The sequence below is a fragment of the Tachysurus vachellii genome, chromosome 17, assembly GCF_030014155.1.
Source record: "Tachysurus vachellii isolate PV-2020 chromosome 17, HZAU_Pvac_v1, whole genome shotgun sequence".
In the NCBI taxonomy this organism is placed as follows: domain Eukaryota; kingdom Metazoa; phylum Chordata; class Actinopteri; order Siluriformes; family Bagridae; genus Tachysurus; species Tachysurus vachellii.
In genome coordinates, this window is record NC_083476.1 from 14169675 (window position 1) to 14190526 (window position 20852).

The following is a 20852-nucleotide window of genomic DNA, read 5'->3' on the forward strand; positions in this document are numbered from 1 at the left end:
TGAGTGAGTGAGTGTTTGTGTGTGAATGAGTGTGAGTGAGTGAGTGTTTGTGAATGAGTGTTTGTGTGTGAGTGAGTGTATGTGTGTGTGAGACAGGCATCCTATCCTGGGTGTATTCCCACCTCATGTTTGCTTCTTTGTTTATATTCCCCAATGTTTTCCTGGTCAGTGTCATGATGAAGATGGATTCTGTTCTAGGAAGGCTGTAGAAGAAGTGGAAATCTTATACACACTTAATGGAGAATAATTTGTTTAATTGTTTTGTTTATTTGATCTCTTGTTTCTTGTTACTGCATCATATTTAGTACTGTTTTTTTTTTGTTTGTTTGTTTGTTTGTTTTTACCGCGGGAACTTTCTAATGTAATTTCATTTTACATTTAAATTGTTTAATAGATGAGTAGCAGTAAATACACATATTTTGAGAAAGGTTACATCACTTCTAATAACCGCAAGAAAAACGGACTTTTTCTGAACCGTTTTCACTCATGGGAAGTGAACAGGGTTGCTATGGACACGACCAGTTTGTTTAGGTATTTCCATGGTAGCTGTTTGGCAACAACAAACATGGCGCGTGAAACACCCGCGTGTTGTCAAACCTTTACATTTAATCTGCTTCCTAACAAAAAATTCAAATTCCTGGAAGATCCGTGTATATCGGAGCTGTTGATGAAATGGTAAGGAAACGTGTTTTATTCCCGTAAACACGTTAGTTATTTAGCTAGTTCTGTTTCTCATAGCACAGAACGCTACAACGGTAACTAGGCAACAAACCACGTTGCCTAGCTACCTAGTTACACGTGCTAATATATGTTTAGCTAATCAGTTATACAGATTTGTTTACAGTGAATAAGTGAATTAAGACCCGATTATTTAATTGGAAATAGCCTAGTTTAATACCTCTAAATCTGTGTTTCTCAAAGTTTAATAGACCACATAAATGTACAGCACACAGTTACATTTTGTTCATGAAATAAATCTTTTGTGGTGTATGTAAAATTTATTTTACAATTAAATGTGCCTCTGGGTGCAAAATGTTAGAGTACTCCTGTTGTTTGCTATTGTATATTTGTTTAACATTTGTTTAACATAACCTTTTATTTGAAGTTTTACTGCTTTACCCACCAACTGCACCTTTTTATTATCATTAAGAAGCTCAAGATCAAAGTACAAGCTCTTAATAATACCTTCAGTACAAAGATTTTAGTTTTTGGTGAAAGACTTTAATGTTTGATATTTTTCCTTATTAATCTAATACTTTGTACATTTTCATTATGTTTCTGGCATGAATAGTCTATAAACTAAAGACTGTTGTGTTTTAACCCATATACAGGAAGTGTATTATAGTTTTTTTTACATATATATAATGCTAGAAATATAATGCTAGGGGGTTGATATGTTTTCAAAAGACCTTCTCAGCACAGCTTTATTTCAGGAATATTATTTAAGTGCATACAATAATGTGATTCAAATCATATTCCTGAACTTTCCAAGGACTGAAGTCATTAGGCACAATTAAACATCATTTGCCTTGACATTTTAATAAAACCTATTCGGTTCAAGTGACCAGTCAAATTGTGGCCTAATAGTATATTTCAACCAAATGGTAGACCCCTGTATCCCAAACCATTAATTTAATAGCTGTCATTTAAAAGGCTATCCAGTTCCTTTATTCCCATAATATAGCTTTGATTCAAGCATTTTCAGTCTCCTCATGTCACCAGATCTTTGCTATTTCTAATTCTGCTTGATTTTATAATTCCTCCTGTGTATAATTTCAGGTCAATGTTGGGGAGAATTTCTGTCCAGGCCTTTAACTTTGAACAAAACTTTCAGTCTTACATGAAGGATCACTTTGCTCTGGTGAGATTTGCACAGTATTTTCTTCACAATCTTGATTTGAAAATGATTTTGTGCACAAGTGTTAAGATGACCTGCATTTTGTTTAGAATTTCTTTCAGGACACTTGTGTAAAAAACAACTTGCATGTGTTGGACACATCAGGTGTATGGAAACCTCTGGGTAAGCTGGTGTTGTCTTAGCTACACAACTACTTTTACACTTAGATTCAGTTTTTGTACAGTTTAGAATTACACCAAATAGTATGACGTTGCTAAATGGCTTTTTTTAATAGACAAAGAAGTTATACGTGTGGAGGTGGATCTTGTTCCATGCACCAAAGTGTCTGTGGACATATTTGATCCAATTTTCTCCAGTGGAATTGTGCATCCTTCTGGTCACACTGCCAAATGTTTCCATGCAGTACATCATGATTTTGATGAGTTGCGAATGGTAAACATGCAGTACTCAAATCCTTTTAGATCTCATTATGTTTGCTTAACCTCCTTTTAAACCAAATGCATTGTGTAATTCTTGATATCTGTTAGATGCTGCTTGAAGAGGACTCTGATAACTATCATGTGGTCAGTCTGTGTGACCGGCAGGAGTTCCTGTTCAGGCTGTTTAAGCACATCGCACTGGGTGGCGAACTCTGCCAGTTCGAAGACTTAATCAGTCCCTACATTGAAACTGCAAAAATGATTTATAAAGAATTGTTGAGGTAAGTCTTTACGCAAATAGTGTACTTAAAATATCACAAACTAAAACTCAAATTAAAAATTAGCTGGTAAAGTATCTTGATTTAATTGAATTTGTTTCATTTAGATTATACACACAGAGATACTGAATTCTCATTTTATCAGAAGATGCAGATTACTATAATAGAGGTTGCGGATTTATTACAATAGAGGCTCTGAAAGTAGTGCCATCTGGAATTCAAATCACAAGTCTATATTTACATTTACATGTACGGCATCTGTCTCCTAATGAACAAGCAGCCTGTGTGGATAAAAATGGCCGAATCCTTCTGACGTTGTATAGAAGAAACCGACATGAGTGTAAATACACTATATGATACATATGATAGAGGTGTAAATGATACATCATAACACAGTGGATTTTGCTGCAAAAATTTGAGAATGTGTGCCATTTGCCATTCAATGTGATTTCTATTGATTATGCATCTAATGCAAATTGCACTATTTGAACACCAGAGGTCCCGCTCATATAGTGCAAATATACAGCACGTGTGACCGAGTTCTTCTGCGGTAGGATAGCCAGATAGTGGTGTTTGTGTTGTGCACTAGTGATGCGCGGATCGCTGTTATATACGCGAAGTGAAGCTTTCTTGAACCAGCGAAGCTTTCAACGAAGTCAAATAAAAATGTTCACACATTTCAGAACGCCCTCATTTTGTAACATGTTCCATTGACAAGTCACAATAAGCTCTCCTAAACTCGCAATACAAGAAAAGGTACAGCGTAGCGCAATAAACCAATACCTTTAAACCTTTGAATCAATCAGTGTATGAAACAGTCACGTAGTTGTGAGTGTGTGTGTGAAACGAAGCTTCGGACGTCGTTGGTCACGTGATTTTGATAGAACTAATCAAGCATCGAAACAAAGCTCATCACGTTTAACAAGACTGGAACCTCAAACATGGTACATCATATGTGTGCCAAACCGAAAGGCGAGTCAAGTCAGACAAACTTGGGGACAGCAAAAGAAATTAGCACTGGAAGTTCAATCCAAGTTCATGGACGCATGTGTGGACCTGTGCTGCCTATATATAAGCCCCTTCTGTGTTGTCTCTGGTAAAGGATCTCTCCAAGTGGCCCAAAAACTAATAAACATCGGAGCCAAAAGTTGAAAATCGAAACCATTTTTGACGTAGGGCTGTAAATATATGGTGTGTTTTTTTTTTAGCCAAGAAGCAACGAGTTGGAAATTGGAGGAACGATATTCTGATTTGTGTTTTGAAAAGATGGGGTTAATGGATGATATCGTCATTGTAATAGATGATAGATTATAGATGTTGGATGAGAGATGATAGAGAAGCTCATTGTGTTTGTGTGTTCTCCTTTTCGGGCAGTTTGTAACGAGTGGAGTGGTGCTACCCCTTTAAGAGCAATGTGCCGTTGCTTTATTACTGTGTATATTAATTGAATGTGCGCATGCGCCAGAGAGGGTGCGCTTCAGATATAACACCACATGTGTGTGAGAAAGTCTGATGCTGCAACCAATATTCCCTTTATTTTCATTTTCTCATATTAATGAGTATTTTTGTTTAGTAACATGTTATTATGGAGGTTTTCCCTGTGTACGGAGGAATAAACCGTTGTGAGTGAACGTTTGTGAGTTCTCCGTCTTTATTTTTGCGGGCCTAACATTGAAGAGCTATCCCGAATCTCCATTAACCTGTTACAAGCTGACAGAAACGGTGACATTCCAGCTAAAGTCTGAAAGGGAGTAAAGCCTTTGTTTATGCTATTAATAAAATGTAGCTTAATCTGACAAAAGAAGAAAGAAAGAAAGAAAAATAAATGTTTGTTTAAAAGCAACATCCATTCAGCGTATTCTGTTACGCACAGATCTAAAGCAACCCGACAAGGGTTTCAACCTGCTCAAACAAGCCTCTCAATTTAACTGACATTTCTCTAAGGATATTTATCCACTTCAGTACTCGATCTAAAAGTGTTTCAGGAGCGAAACATAACTAGTTGGACTTTGAGATTGTCCCTATTCAGTTCTGAATACTGAAAAACAATGTCACTCACTTCTCCAGTCAGTCAGTAGAGTTTCCTCTAACTTATGCAGAACATCTAGATCTGGTTGACTGAACCTGTCCCTGAGTTGAACATTAAATCTCTCTAGAATTTTATAGATCTCTGTTTTGTAATACACCACCGGTGACAGGAGGGTGTGCTGACTCACCCTGGTATTACCACTAGCCTTCAGGTTGCACTTTGATACAGAACTTTGGAGCTTTAGACAACTGAATATAGCTGCAGCCTACAATACACAGTGGAAAAATACAAAGCCAAACAAAGTGACATGGGTTAGAGAGGCAGAACAATAGATAGATACAACTTTATTGTCATTGCATAGTACAGATACACCGCAACGAAATGCAGTTTGGCATCTACCAGAAGTGCAAAGAGTAGAAACTGCAAATAGACAAGTGCAGATAAATATGCAAACATATGTACAGTGAATAAATATAAAGGCACACAAATAAGTGTAATTTCAACCAGATAATACACAATTTGCATCACCATAAGATATTTTTGTAATAAAGGAATAAATAACATACAATAGATCTAAATAGATCTTAAAGGAAAAGGAAGACTGTTCCAGTTAGAAAAACATCATGTTCAATGACATACCAAACTTCTTTAAAAATTCTGGACACAAAGTAAAATGGATGTTGCATGAGTGAATATGAACATTCCACTGGGGGAAAAAAAAAAAAAAAAAACAACTTTCAAATAGTTTCAAAATAAATGCATTTACAAAATGAACAGAACTCAAAACTACCTTCAGAATTTGTTCATTAAACAATGATTAATTCCATAAGGGGCACGACGGGGGACTGGAGGTGTTTAAAAAAAATGTAGAATGGATGTGTGGGTTTTTGAATCTACGATAAAACTCATTCAGATCTTCAGCAAGTTGTTGATTCACCACAGTGGTGTCTTGCGATTGGTGATAGCTTTCAGACCTTACCAAGCTGAGTCATTAGAAGTGAACTGATCCTCTTAGCTTCCTTCTTAGCTGCTCTAATGTCCTTATTCCTGAATGGCCTGAACGTACAAGAACCTGTGTCCATTTCTGTAATCATCCTTGGTCTGATGATTTTTGAAGAGTCTGAGTTTTGCTGTAAACCATGGCATATCACTGTTGAATGTTAGATGACTCCTGGTAGGGATGCATGTCCTCACAGAAACTGATGTATTAAGTTACAGTCTCAGTGAGCTCGTCCAGCTCGTTGGCATAGGCTTCAAAACGAGTCTGGGTGCTGTTGTTCTGTCTTTGTTATCTGATCAGCAAGTTTTTGTAAATCCGGGCTCACGTGCGCTTGCGGCAGAATGTAAACAGTCACAAGAATAAACGAGTGAAACTCCCACTGTGAGTAGAACGGCTTACAGTTAATGAAGAGCGCTTCTAGATCTGGACAGCACATCTTCTTTAACACTGTCATATCTGTACACCACCTTTCATTGATGTAGAACAGCTGAAAACTGAAAGTTCGGCAGATGTGGCGCGCTTCCCGGCGTGGTGTCGTTCAGCCAGATTTCCGTGAAACACGGTGAAGTAAAGAGCAGAAGTTCATCATCTGTTCTGTTGGATAAAGAGCACAGATTCGCCAGATGGATGCTGTGCAACGTCGTTTGAAATCAGCGCTGTCTGAGCTTCTTGAGCGCAACAGCTCGTTTCCCCGGTCTGCGCGTTCTAAAGCCTTTGATCAGTGCCGCTGCTCCGACAAATACAATGTTTACCAGAACGTCTAAATAATCGAAAACCGGTAGGAGATTTTGCGTTGTGTTCAGCCGAATATTCAGAAGTTCTTCCCTGGTAAAACTGATAGTGTTTAAACAACAAACAAAAAAAGAAAAACCGAACAAAAACACTAAAACAACTGGAGAGCGATGTGCCATTAGTCTGGTTGATTAATACTTTTATTAATTTGATTAAAAATAGTTTAATTTATGTAACCTTTGTAACCCCATCATCCCACAAGGGGATGAGGAGATACCTTTAAAATTAAGGGTAACCACTACAGTGTGTTTCTTTGCAAATATGACAATGTTTATTTTACATTTCCAAGTAGCATCAGAAAGAATCAAAAAGATCAGACAAACAAACGAAAAACAAAGAAAGAAAGAAAAAGAACTATCTTGTAACCATTACAGACAACAGGGTTCCCAAGCCTATCTAATAGTAGTTGCTACTCTGCAAGTAAGTGCACACTCAAACTACAAGTAAAACCCAAACCCGTTCAAGCCACACTCCACAGCAAAAGGAAATCATACCCTCAAACCACAAGTTGTTTCCCCCCACATTAACAGAGTACACCACACATACAAGGTAAAGGAAACCCCGCGGTCATTAGTTGGTCCAAGATAAATAAAACAAACCAGAAAACAAATAACCATTAAGCCTTCAATGCTTTCAATAAAAGTAAACGTTCACATAAACGGCAATCATGCATCATCTGCAAACAAGACAAAGAAAATACAAATTGATGATTGCCATACCATATTAATAACCTTAAAAACACCTAAAAGAAATACACATTAAAAACAAAAATTACAATATAAAAAGCTTAAAACCAATTCCTATAGTTAGCATACATCACAACCCTTACCTTTACAATTCAGATCTAGGCTGCTATGCTGTTCATTAATCAATTGGTCTTTTCATCTGCTATAACAGCCTTGAAAAACACCAAACAGCTTTTCTTAGCACATGGTACACCAAGAGGATGTCAACAAGTTTGACTTCCTTTTATACTCTCTTGACTCCTGGGATTTGTAGTCCACCCAATTTGTAGTCCTACACCTTCTACCCCATTACATTTATTTCAGAACGGTATAGGGTTATTACAATCCTGAGAAATACTATCTTTGTAATATCTAGATTTTGAATTTCTTCTTTTAGTTTTGCATGAATTCCTCAATTGTCTGTAGTTTTCATCAGTAGTCTGTACACTCTTAACCCGAATTAGTTGACATTATTCATCATTCATCTTCTACCGCTTATCCGAACTACCTCGGGTCACGGGGAGCCTGTGCCTATCTCAGGCGTCATTGGGCATCAAGGCAGGATACACCCTGGACGGAGTGCCAACCCATCGCAGGGCACGCACACACACTCTCATTCACTCACGCAATCACACACTAGGGACAATTTTCCAGAGATGCCAATCAACCTACCATGCATGTCTTTGGACCAGGGGAGGAAACCGGAATACCCGGAGGAAACCCCCGAGGCACGGGGAGAACATGCAAACTCCACACACACAAGGTGGAGGCGGGAATCGAACCCCGACCCTGGAGGTGTGAGGCGAACCTGCTAACCACTAAGCCACCGTGCCCCCCTTAGTTGACATTATATACTAGAAATTTTCGAGGAAATCCGTTGCACGAAACCATTTTAGTGTTTACACAGGATAAAACTAAACAAGTTAAGTTTGAACATAGAATTTCAAGTCATGCGATAGACAAATCAAGTTTACATTAGTAGTCTTTACTGAAATTCATTAGTTCACATTATTACGGTGGCCGGGAAGTGCAAAACACATTAACAAATCCGAAAACAAATTAACAAATCCCAAAACACATTAACAAATCAGAAAACAAATTAACAAATCCCAAAACAAATTAACAAATCCCAAAACAAATTAACAAATCCCAAAACACATTAACAAATCCCAAAACAAATTAACAAATACCAAAACAAATTAACAAATCCCAAAACACATTAACAAATCTGAAAACAAATGAACAAATCCCAAAACACATTAACAAATCCGAAAACAAATTAACAAATCCCAAAACACATTAACAAATCCCAAAACACATTAACAAATCCGAAAACAAATTAACAAATCCCAAAACACATTAACAAATCCGAAAACAAATTAACAAATCCCAAAACACTAACAAATCCCAAAACAAATTAACAAATCCCAAAACACATTAACAAATCCAAAAACACAACGACAAGTCAGACAACCCAGAAACGGTAGTGTATCGTTTTTGAATGGAAACTTACCGATCATTGGACAAGACACCTGTCACACAAGATATACAGGTATGGAATCTTATGTGTAGTGTGTAAAGTTCTCCGTTTAAATAAAGTTCTCCGTTCAAGAATTATTTTCGGATTCGTTAGTGTTTTCGGATTTGTTAATGTGTTTTGCACTTCCCGGCCACCGTACATTATTAATGTGAATAACTATTAAGCTAAACAAATGATTTTAAGTAGAAATAAATATTAGATTTAAGCAATGTCTTATAATTTAAATTATACTACTGTGTATTAATTTAATAAGAAATTAAACAATAACACCATTTCATTTTTTTATTGTTGACAAAAAACAGGTAACTGCAATGTACTCAAGTTCACAAATGTTAACAATACAGTGTTTAGAAGAAAATACATTATTCAACAATAAAGAATTAAACTGGGTTAAAATAAAGGGAAAAGAGCACATGAACACACTCCTGCATGCGCTGGTGACAACTTTTGAGTTGATAACTGTTAACTCCTATCAATAGAGCAACAATATGCAGTTTTAGCATACAGTACACTATAAGCGCAGAACACTGCTAAATGTTAAGAGCACTTACTGCAGTGACGACAATCAGAACAAGAATCTGTTCAAAGATTCACACTGTGCGTCTTGAGAACAAAAAACAGGCATGGCTTCTGATTCTAGCTTAGCCCTGATAGTAGTTAACAATTGAAAAACGTTTTAGAGGAACACAAACACAGTATTCAACATTATGCCGATAGGCATTAAACTGGATAAGCATTAAAACTGGAGCCATGCTTCACATATAAATTCACAAAACTTCCACTGCATCTTCAAAAAAACCTGTGAAAACAGAGCATAAGAAAACGTTTAGATTAGCAAATCACTTTCACTTTAAAACGTTCGTGAACATCTGCTAATGACTACATCTTTTAAATAGTTTAAGTTGCTACTACAAACAAACAAAAAATAATAAAAGTTTCAAAAGAAAATTTAAGAAACACGTTTTTGAACGGTTATCTTAATACACCTGAGACAAATGCTAGCGTCTAACGTACATGCCTAACTTACACACGCTTATATGAACCGACGAAAAATACACCTGAGACATATGCTATCTTTAGCGACAAGCACTTGTACATGCATACACGCTTATATGAACCAACGGAAAAAAAAATATGCCAGCGAAATACAAACGTTGTAACTTGGAACATATCACACTGGCTAACATTATTAAATGTGACCTGACAGAAATAGCTCATGTTACTGTGAACGGACAAAAAATGAGAAAAAACTAGCATCAATCGTGACATTTACACTAAGTTAACTTATTAACATTTAACTAACATCGGTTTTAGGGTAATCATTTATTGTCAGTAAGATTTCGATATATTAGAATATTTACTCTCACCGTTTCAAAGTGCTTTCAAAAATCCACGGTTTGCGCGCCGATTACTAGTGATGGCCAGTTCGTGAACGAATCGTTCTTTTGAACCGGTTCTTTTTAGTGAACTGGATGAACCAGTTCACCAAATCGGACTGATTCGTTCTAAACAGTTCGTGTCTTGAGTCAGCGCTGATCCACAAGTTACTAAAGTTTCTCACTTTCGGTCATGCCTGACAGCCCCTTTGACTAATATCTAATATCCCGGAGTATATGTAACTCCTGTACACTGAACTGAGACATGTTGTGCTGAGAGAACTGTGAGCTCGAGCTGTTGATACTGCGCATGCGTGAATCACTGAACTGATACAGCGAATCATCAGTCCACTGAACTGAGAACTGTTTCTTTCGGACGCGTCCGTGAACCGATGAGCTGTTGATACTGCGCATGCGTGAATCACTGAACTGATACAGCGAATCATCAGTACACTGAACTGAGAACTGTTTCTTTCGGACGCGTCCGACATACTGAGAACCGATGAGCTGTTGTTACTGCGCATGCGTAAATCACTGAACTGATACAGCAACAAATGTAAATGGTTATGATTTAATGTCTTATCAACGTATGAGTGTTTAAGTCAGTTGCATTACTTTTTGAAACAACTGATGGAGCGAAAGAAACATTAGTTATTTTATTATAATTTATATATTTATATAATTTTATTATTTGTTAGTTTATTAACTTTATATCTTTAAGACACGTAAAATACCCACGTTTGCACATCAATGCCTGTACTGGGTGTTTTAGTTGCAAAACATAAATGTAAGAAACGCATCCAACTAAAGTTATGATTACAAAGAACTTTTCAAATGTGTTAAATTGATTGTATTAATATCTGCCGGCAGCGGCGGGATGAAGGAATTTACGTCATTACGTCAGGACGTAAAAGAACTGGTGAACTGGATTATTGAACTGGTTCATTAAAACGAACTGTCTGAAAGAACCGGTTCGCGGAAAAAACCTAACTTCCCATCACTACTGAGGACCAGACAGCGCATTGTCACGTCCTATTTCAGGCCCCGCCTCTCCCCTTCCCTGCCCCGCCTCTCCCCTACAGAGCACGACAAACGGACACGACTGTCGGATTTCGCCCCCTAGTGACAGTCGCACGGAATATGTAATATGATCGTGTAGACGTCAACATGGGAGATAAGCCGTCTCGGAAAACCCATTACTAGATGATCGTGACAAAAATCTTCTCCATTAAGGCGCAACTCTTGCACTAAACGGTGATACTCGCCGAGACTTTTTCTCCGAGTCAGGTGGTGTTTTATACACACTGATTTGCAATGTTTTCTTTGGCGTCTCCAGTAAAGGAGAGTAAAAGCAAGAGCCTGTATTCTCCCTCCATTTATCGTGGTGAATGAAGAAATTAATTAATGAAGGAGTAAATACAAACAATCAATGCAACAATAAATCCAGAAAGACCGTGAATAATTTTTGAGGAAACATAGACGCAACATTAAAAATAATACAATATAAATATTAATAATTTGTTACTTTTTTTTTTATCAATAACAATGTATTTAAAACAAAAAGATTGTTTTTGGTAAAGTTTAAAAATGACTAAAGTTAATATTAATACTTTTCAATAATTCTTATCACCTGGCGCACACGAACCTGATAGGACAACATTAGAATACATCACATCCGGTCGGCATATCGGATGCGGTGTAGTCGCACAAGTTCAATTTTTTTAACGGATCCAACGCTCAAAACGGATCCGAAAATTACGGATCGCAGATGGTCGGTACCTCACGCAGCGACCTTGCGACTCTCCATAGGAAATGAATGACTTTCGTGTGCAGTGTGAAGGCGGCTTGAGGGTTAATAAGATTCTTTAATAAGATGACCTTTATAATTATATAATTATATAATTAGGTATAATCTTTCATTCAAATTGATCAAAAATTAAAAAATATTTGAATCCAGTCAAATTATGATCAGAGTGTATCTTTACACTCCTAGAATAGTGGCAAAAGTATGTGAGAACCTGACTATGTGGGCTTTTCTCAAACTGTTGCCGCAAAATTAGATTCATAGAGTTGTATAAGTTGTATATATTGTATAATTGCATATTTCCTTTCACTGGAACTAACCTGACCAAGCTGTTTTGTATATCAACAACTTTACATAAGGCTGTATAGGAGGGATACTTTACATAATCTGAGTCAATTCTAAATTGACTCTGAATGAACTGATCTGAAAAAGTGTTGTTACTAATAAAGACTTAAAGAGACTCAACACAATCATAGTCATGTCACAGATCACTAAATACCTGATACTTCAAGGTTTTCACCCACACTCATACAGTCATGGGGTTTTTAAATGAGAAAAAAAATGTGACAGCTAGGATATAGGGGAAGCTGGAAATCATAGGGTTTTTTGTTAGGTCAGGTCAGTACTATGTCACCTGCCCTTGATTACATCAGATATTTTACACCATATGCACACTATATATTTTGTAATTGAATAGTCAATGAGTAAGTAGCTAAGTCAATACAAAAGAGTTGGTAGTATCTGAGAACTGAAACAATGGTTCAGTCAATCAGTTTTTAAATCATTCAATCAAAAATCATTTATAGTCACCTCTTCTTTCCGACTCACATCTCACTTCTTCTGCCACCTTTATTAACAATATACACGTAATTATATCTATACCTTTCCAAACATTTGTCTTTCATATCTTTTCAATTATTTAATGATTTTTATTTCATATGGTTTAATACAGATTGGTTTTTGGAATGCTTTCACATTTCTAAGAAACCAGTCAAATCTAGATCACGTCAAGTCTAAATCATCAATAGGTCCTGGGTCTGAACTTGAACTTAAATATTGTTGAGAGTGTAAAAATAAAAGAGTTGTGTTCACTGTACGGTTGTGTAAAATTAAAATAAAAACGTTTATATTTATAAAATGTTTTGCAGTAAAAAATTGACCATGTTATTTCATTGCTCCAAAGTGTTCAGACAGATTCAGAGTCAAAGAAGATCAGCGTCGTATCAACGGTTTTAAAAGTCTCTGCTTACGTATGTACCGGAATATATACACACCCCTGTTGTTTTTGACCACATACACACAGAAAAAATTTGACAATTCTGACACATTTGACAATTCTGTTTGCGTAGTAATTTTACAAATATTGAGATCTTAAGCTATACTAAAGGACCTAGTGAATTAGATACAGTACTGTCTTCCTTTTGATTTCAAATACAATTCTAAAACAATAATGGATCTTATTCATGTATTTCATTTTTCTTCCAATTTTCCCCAGGACGATTATGGCTTGTGTTATCCCTCCAGAAGAGACAATGAGCAGACATTTGCCTATCTGTGCATAGATCCATTCAAAAGACATGTATATGTCTTGTACCACTGTTTTGGCATTGGCCAATTTTCTAATAAAGATTTTAAGTGCTCTTGAACAATTAATGAGCATTTCCATTTCTTTTGATCTATTACTTTAATCAGTATGTATTAATTTTTAAAACTCTATGAATGAATATTTTTCTGACAGATAAACAAAAGTACCAATGAGTCAGAATGAGTCAATGATCAAAATGTAAAATATAGAAAATCACAGAAAACCACACATTTTATTTTACAGCAGACCTAACAGGAAATTTTGTAGATTACACAGAGGAATTCCCAGTTGACACTGGAAATTTTAGTGACTTTAACCAGGGTATAGTGAAAAAAGAAAAAAGAAAAAAAAAAAAACCTGTCCATTTCCACAGGTTTAATGTAAGTTATCAACAAAGGAAATAAACTTTTTTTTTTAAAATTAATTATTTATTTATTTATTTATTTTTTGTAATTATTATGTTATTAAACATCACAAGCACACTACTTTCTAAAGAGTCTTTGTTCTTTAAGTTGTATGTTCATGGAAATTCCAGCGCCATATGTTAATAATAAACCTTTATTATAACCTTTATTAGGTACAGCACCCTTGAACCTTGCGTCTTTTGCACAGTGCATAGGCAGCTTGTGTAGGTAGTTTTGTCAGTGATCTTTTTCCACACTTCATTATATATGTGTGTGCTGTCATCACAGTCTTAATCAACCTATGTTTCCAACTACATGTCAACATTTACTTTTGTGCCAACTTTCAAATAAAATAAAATAAAATAAAGCTTTGCCAATACAGCTTTAAAGAATCAAATTAAATAATAATAATATATAATATATATATATATATATATATATATATATATATATATATATATATATATATATACATATAAATAACTTTTTTCTTCTTATTCACACTTTCATGTTGTTTTTATTTGATATGATAAAAATATATATGTGGATCCACCTACATACAATTCTGGATTTCTTCGTATGATTTTTCATCAGATTTTTAATACAGCTACAGCATACACCATATTTGGAAAATTTGGTTCACTGTCCAATGCCTGGAAACACAGTCACCATGAAGAAATGTACTTGGTCTGTAATGATCTTTCGGTAGGTGATTCATGTTAGTAACATCCACATGATATGAATAATATTGGTATATATTTGAGTCTCTTGTACAAGTATCAAAAACAGTAGCTTGGTTTTACTGTATTTACTGTTATGTATAACCAAATTAATAATGGACTTATTTTGCTTTGTTTGAGGAACTATTAGTGAGACTGAACATCTTTTAATCACAATAAAAGTGGGGTCAATATTGTCAATTATAATCTTAGACAAATTTCCTTACATGACTGTGACGCTAAAATAAACGAAATGCAAATTCATATCAATTTTTAATTTAACAAGATAATAATAATCTGTCTAAGATCTACATGATTTTTTTCAGCAGAATCCAGATTTCAGTGTCAAGAAAACCCACAAAAATGCCCTAGTGACAAAAAAGAAAAGAAAAACCACAAGAAAAAAGCCCTAATGACTTCAGGACGGTATTTAAAAAAGTATCACTAAGTTTCATGGAACAGGAACACTGACCGTGGAAACTAAACTTAAACTAATTTAGTTTCAAAGAAACTAGAAAATCATTTTAGTAGTCATCTCATTTTATCCCAGCACCACGATTCGTGTAATCATATTTATCGAAAACATTTGTTCAGTGACCCAGTTTAATATAAATGTACACGTCTATAAACATACAGAGAAAGATATACTACCATCTTGTTCTTTCTGAACCACCAAGACTCACATCTGCACTGAATACATAAAGTGTCTAGTTTTAACAACAGTGAAACGAATAATTCGCTCGATTCTAAATTTTGTTCAAAAACCTCATTCGTTCACAAACGAAAATAATCCGCAAAATACTTCCATATGAATCGGAGAGTCGACACCAGCGTGTGTTTACATTTATGACGCTTCAAAATGTATTAATTGTATTAGCGTATGGAGACATTTATAACACCATTTATATTGTTTATAAACGAGGGATGTGGACGACTGTTTAAACACAGATATTTTAAAGGACAGATTAGGTTTATTTTCTATGATTAAGAGGCGTTGGAAAGTCCCTGACTAACCCGGAAAACACTTCAGTTTCAACATTCAAACAAAGCTTCACACCGAAGCAACAGCCGCATGAACAAGTTCTCCTAAAGTAAGTAATATAACCGTATCATTTCTAATCGTCATTAAAACAGAATTATTATTTTCTGCGTGTATATGTCAGTGAATTATGTTTCTGCAATTCTAAAATAATAATAATAATAATATAAACCTAATACTTGAGTAGTGTTATTTATTTATTTATTTTAGAGCTTTTACTCTATAATACTTTTCTGACGCATATCACGAAAAAAGGTCAATTTCTAAATTCCCATGATTTATTTAATTAAAATTTTTAAAAGGAAAGAACACGAATATATGAGCTGACAAAATCTCAAAAAAAAAAAAAATTCTTTGCGGTTTGCGTAACATTTTTTTCCGTTGACATCAACTTCCGGTTAAAGCCATTTTAAGGCGTCGGAACAGGACCTGAAACACTAATAACTATAAGCGCGGTCTGTCTTCATTTGTCGGCCTTATATGGTGAGTCTGACATTGACTAAAAAAATCGTTGTCCATGAATATTAGCCAGTGGTTTGTTTTTGTTTTCTTATCATTAATCTGTTCGTTGTATATGATCTAAATACTAAATCAGAAAAACCAGTAACAAAATGGAGACTGTGACAGTTTGGGCTCAGCGTCTAAATGTCTGATGGTGTTTATTCACAGAAAAATACAGAAAATTATTTTTGTAAAGCTTTTGTTTTGGGGCTGGGTTGATGTCCTAAATAAAATGACGAACCAGTTAAACATCTCGACTATAACGTTTTCGAATAGAACAAGGAATTTAATTGTCCTTGTAAAAAAAAAAAAAAAAAAAAAGCAACTGTTTGGTCACTGTTCGTTTTAATTCGTTGTTATAAAAGCCTATTATTATATAAAATAAGTGTGTGTGTATATATATATATATATATATATATATATATATATATATATATATATATATATATATATATATATATATATATATATATGTGTATGTGTATATATATGTATATATATATATATATATATATATATATATATATATATATATATATATATATATATATATATATATATATATGTATGTGTATATATATATATATATATATATATATATGTGTATATATATATAATATGTGTATATGTATACATATATATGTGTATATGTGTGTATATATATATATATATATATATATATGTGTGTATATATGTATGTGTATATATATATAATAAGGTGGGTTGTGTTGGACCAATCAAAAGCTTCCTCTTGTTCTTGTCACCTCTTAAATTTTACTGCCGTCTCATGACTAACACATGCTTGCTGAATCATAAAGGCAAGAGAATGTGGAAATCTAACCCATTGATGAAACCATCTACATACTGGTTTGCTTAAACATTTGCATCTTTTATTTTGCATCAGTAAAATGCTGGTATAGATGTAGGTTTTCATATTAACTACGTGAAAGGTCACGGGTCCTTTTGTGAAGAAGAGTGGACACCCCTGGTCTATATAGTCAGTGCGGTTAGAAACTGCAAGTGTCATTCTTTCACAATTTATCTGCATCAGATGACATTTTTCTTTTTATCCCCAGGTAACCGTGCTGCCCAAGAAAAGGGATTTCTCCTACCAAATCAGAGCTCTGTCTCTGAAGAAACATAATTTAATTTCATAATTACATTAAATCTTCACTCATGGACATGTAATCCCCACCATAAGGGATGTTATCAGGGAGAAGGGCTTTCTTTACCACATCCAGGAAGTTTGTTGCTATAGGGTTTGTCATTTAACACATAATGTCTTGTTTAAAGATGTTTCCATCGTGTCTGGGTTGGTTTATTGAATTTGTTAATGATCCTGGGTGAAGATCAGGTAGAGTTGGATGGTCAGTCAGTTCAGTTTTATGTTTTTACATAACACTTACTAAGTTCAGTTTTATGTTTTAACAACACTCACTTTTGTACACAAGATGTTCTTTCTAACACTTGTTGGTTGATTTGAGTTCAGATTTAGTTGTCATGAGAAGCCATGGTTTTGCATCATTCCATCAGATTTGGCATTTTGGCTTGTTAGTGGCTGAATACACTGGTGTTAAATTTGGTGTGGTTCATGATTCATGTTTAATTTGAAGTAAAATTGGTATCAGACTATTCCTTTTCAAGTCAAGAAAAACATGCATTGTCTTGTGGTGATTAGAAAGTTACTGGTGAGGTTTTATGTTCTTGTCATCTTTGTTCATTTGGCATTCATAGCTCAGTGTTCTTCCTCACATGTGTAGTCACCAGTGTGCATTTAAGATCCTGGGTGTGATAAATAAAGCCCTTCTCCCTGAGGGCATCCCTGTTTTTCTCTTTATAATGGAAATCTTACAAAATAGTCCTTTCCTAAGAGGTCTGTGTCGTACCAGTGCACCAGCAGACCTACAATATGATAATACAAGTGAACTGTTTCGCATTTCGACCTTCGCAAAGTTTCCCTCCTCAGCACCGGTGACTGAGAGAAGCCTTGCCCGTGCTGGTTTTTTTTACACTGGCACAGGTGATAGAGTCCAGTGTTTCCGCTGCAACGTCACCATTGACAACTGGCAGTCAGGAGAATGTCCAGCCGAGAGGCACAAGCAAATGTCCCCCAACTGCACTTTCATTCAGAGCTTGCCTTCTACTGCCAATCTCTTGTCATCCTCTCATTCAGCCTTTTCACCTCTTCGCAATGCTACTATCCTGCAACTAAACATTCCTGCAGCCACTTCAGCTTCAGGCCCAACAGATGAGCAAGCTGGATATCTGAACATGAGCAACCTTGCCCCCTCCAGCCCTCTGTCAACTCGTGGTGTGGAAGACATGTCCCATCTGAGGCCACCTGCTTGCCACAATCCCAGTATGCGACGTGAACAGGATCGCTTGGACACCTTTCAAAACTGGACGCTTGCCACAATCACCCCTGCAGAGCTTGCTAAGGCTGGTTTCTATTATCTCAGCCAAGGAGACCGAGTGGCATGCTTCAGCTGTGGTGGGCACCTGAGCAACTGGGAGCCTGGAGATAGGGCTTTATCTGAGCACCAGAGGCATTACCCAAACTGCCGCTTTGTGAGAGGTGACCGAGCTGATAACATCCCAATAGCTGGTGGTTTGGCCAATGTCTCCAACCCAGCAATGCAGCAGTGTGAAGAAAGGCTGCTTACATTTGTTAACTGGCCTTCAAGAATACCTGTCCGCCCAGACCAGCTGGCCAAGGCTGGTTTTTACTATGTTGGTGAGAACAGCAGAGCTTTCATTACTTTGGTTTGTCTATTTTATTCATTCAGCATGATATCTAAGGAACATTGCTTGTTTGTAGGTCGTAATGACGATGTCAAGTGCTTCTGTTGTGATGGAGGACTCAGATGTTGGGAATCAGGAGATGATCCTTGGGTTGAACATGCTAAATGGTTTCCCAGGTAAAGTGATTTTGTCTCAATGACTCTTTCTATTCAGTTAGGGTTTTTGTTTTTGTTGTTGCTTAAACTCAAATTTTTAAATCACTTTTTGTTGCAGGTGTGAGTATCTTTTGCAAGAAAAGGGGCAAGAGTTTGTTCATCAGATCCAAGCTAGATTTCCAAGATTGTTTGAACAGGTATGTCAAGGCAAAGAGTCATGTATACTGTCTACTTTCTAACGATTTATTACCACAAGAGGATCTACTTTGGTTCTTATTTTTTTCCCTATAGCTGTTGAACAATGGAGACTCAAGAGAATTTGTTGATCCACCAGGTAAGTAATAAATATGAAGAATTCCATGCTGTTATGGATAATGAATTAACACCTATCCAATCAGGACTGAGCCTTCAACAGCACTTTGGTATAAATTAATGTTTTTTTGTTCATTTGTATTAATAGTTGTACATTTGGGTCCTGGAGAAGAGCGCTCAGAAGATGCTGTAATGATGAACACACCTGTGGTGAAAGCAGCGCTAGAAATGGGCTTTGAGCGCAGTTTAGTGAAGCAGACGGTCCAGAGCAAAATTCTTACTAGCGGAGAAAACTATAAAACTGTCCAGGAACTGGTGTCTGATCTGTTGAGTGCTGAAGACGAAAAAAGAGAAGAGGAACGAGAAATGTTTGCAGAGGCAATGGCATCAGGTGTGGCTTCAGCTTCATGCAGGTTCATTTGCCAGTTTAAATTTAAATAAGGTAAATATCGGTCTAACTTTTTTTCCTTTTTTTTTTTGTTTGTAGATGGATTTACATTTTTGAAGAAGCACCATGCTGCCTTGACACAGCGTTTGAAAAGTGTCCAGAGCCTAATGGATCATCTGTTGGAGGAGAATGTCATTTCACAGAAGGAGTATGACACCATACGCAACTGCACTTCAGTCAAGCAGCAGACCGGTCAGCTCATCGACCTGGTCTTGTCAAAGGGGAATGCAGCAGCAGAGGTGTTCCGCAACTGGATCAAAAAGAATGATGTGTACCTCTTGAGAGAGCTAATGGGTATTAAATCTTTTATATTATTTAGTAGTTTTTTTGTCTGTGAATTGCGTGTTTGGTGTTTGTCTCTGTAAAAACCGTTATAGTTGACACCTTATAGCAGGTAGGAACATATAAAAGGGATCCCTTTTTAAAAAAAAATAAAAGCGATGCTCAAAGAACACTTGTAGATTTTTTTTTTTTTTTATTTATTTTTATTTTTTTAAGTATGCAGGGAGAAATCCACAACAAACATACACCACAACATATTACTGACAATCCATTGATGTTCTTTTTGCTGCAATTTCAGCCCAGACAAATGAAGCTGTATCACCGAGTCAAGATCTTTCAGGTATCTTCAAATATTAGGTTTTTTTGTTTGCTTTTGTTTTTAGTCTTTTGGATATTTTTTTTTTGGTTCAGTTTGTAGCTTTTTCCACTAAGGGAATCAGATACAGATCCTGCCCTAAAAGACTGAACAATACGGAAACTCTTTAATAAAGTAATGTGTTTTAAATTATTTTACAGATTTGCCAATGGAGGAACAGCTCCGGAGACTTCAAGAAGAACGCACATGTAAAGTATGCATGGATAAAGAGGTCAACATTGTCTTTATACCATGTGGGCACCTGGTGGTGTGTAAAGAGTGTGCTCCTTCATTACGCAAGTGCCCCATATGTAGAGGCTTGGTAAAAGGCACTGTACGCACCTTTCTGTCTTAACTGTGCCAAGTGCTTTAGGTACATAGTGTCTGAACTGTAATTACATAATAATAATAAATATTCAGACATAGTGTGATTGGCAGATTTATTAAAGTCATTCGAAAGTTGTCTCTTTTTTGGTTTTTATTTACAGG

At 35.8% G+C, this 20852-nt stretch overlaps 2 protein-coding genes across 3 annotated transcripts; both read left to right on the forward strand.

The window, feature by feature from the left end:
• The first annotated feature begins 541 nt into the window (after positions 1 to 541).
• cfap300 (cilia and flagella associated protein 300) lies at positions 542 to 13470 on the forward strand. The gene is made up of 7 exons (XM_060891238.1): positions 542 to 675; positions 1780 to 1861; positions 1948 to 2020; positions 2133 to 2290; positions 2386 to 2558; positions 13005 to 13071; positions 13317 to 13470. Exons 1-7 carry the CDS (start codon positions 566 to 568, stop codon positions 13464 to 13466), a joined length of 813 nt encoding a protein of 270 aa, XP_060747221.1. The 5' UTR covers positions 542 to 565; the 3' UTR covers positions 13467 to 13470.
• Positions 13471 to 15471: 2001 nt separating this feature from the next.
• On the forward strand, positions 15472 to 20826 carry birc2 (baculoviral IAP repeat containing 2). Of its 2 annotated transcripts, none has more exons than XM_060891519.1 (9): positions 15472 to 15620; positions 17146 to 18803; positions 18888 to 18987; positions 19085 to 19163; positions 19258 to 19300; positions 19427 to 19669; positions 19766 to 20020; positions 20307 to 20348; positions 20525 to 20826. In XM_060891519.1, exons 2-9 carry the CDS (start codon positions 17822 to 17824, stop codon positions 20716 to 20718), a joined length of 1938 nt encoding a protein of 645 aa, XP_060747502.1. In that variant the 5' UTR covers positions 15472 to 15620; positions 17146 to 17821; the 3' UTR covers positions 20719 to 20826. The 2 variants fall into 2 exon arrangements, with proteins under 2 accessions (XP_060747502.1, XP_060747503.1); XM_060891520.1 differs by lacking the exon at positions 15472 to 15620 and adding an exon at positions 15914 to 16051.
• The last annotated feature ends 26 nt before the right edge of the window (positions 20827 to 20852 follow it).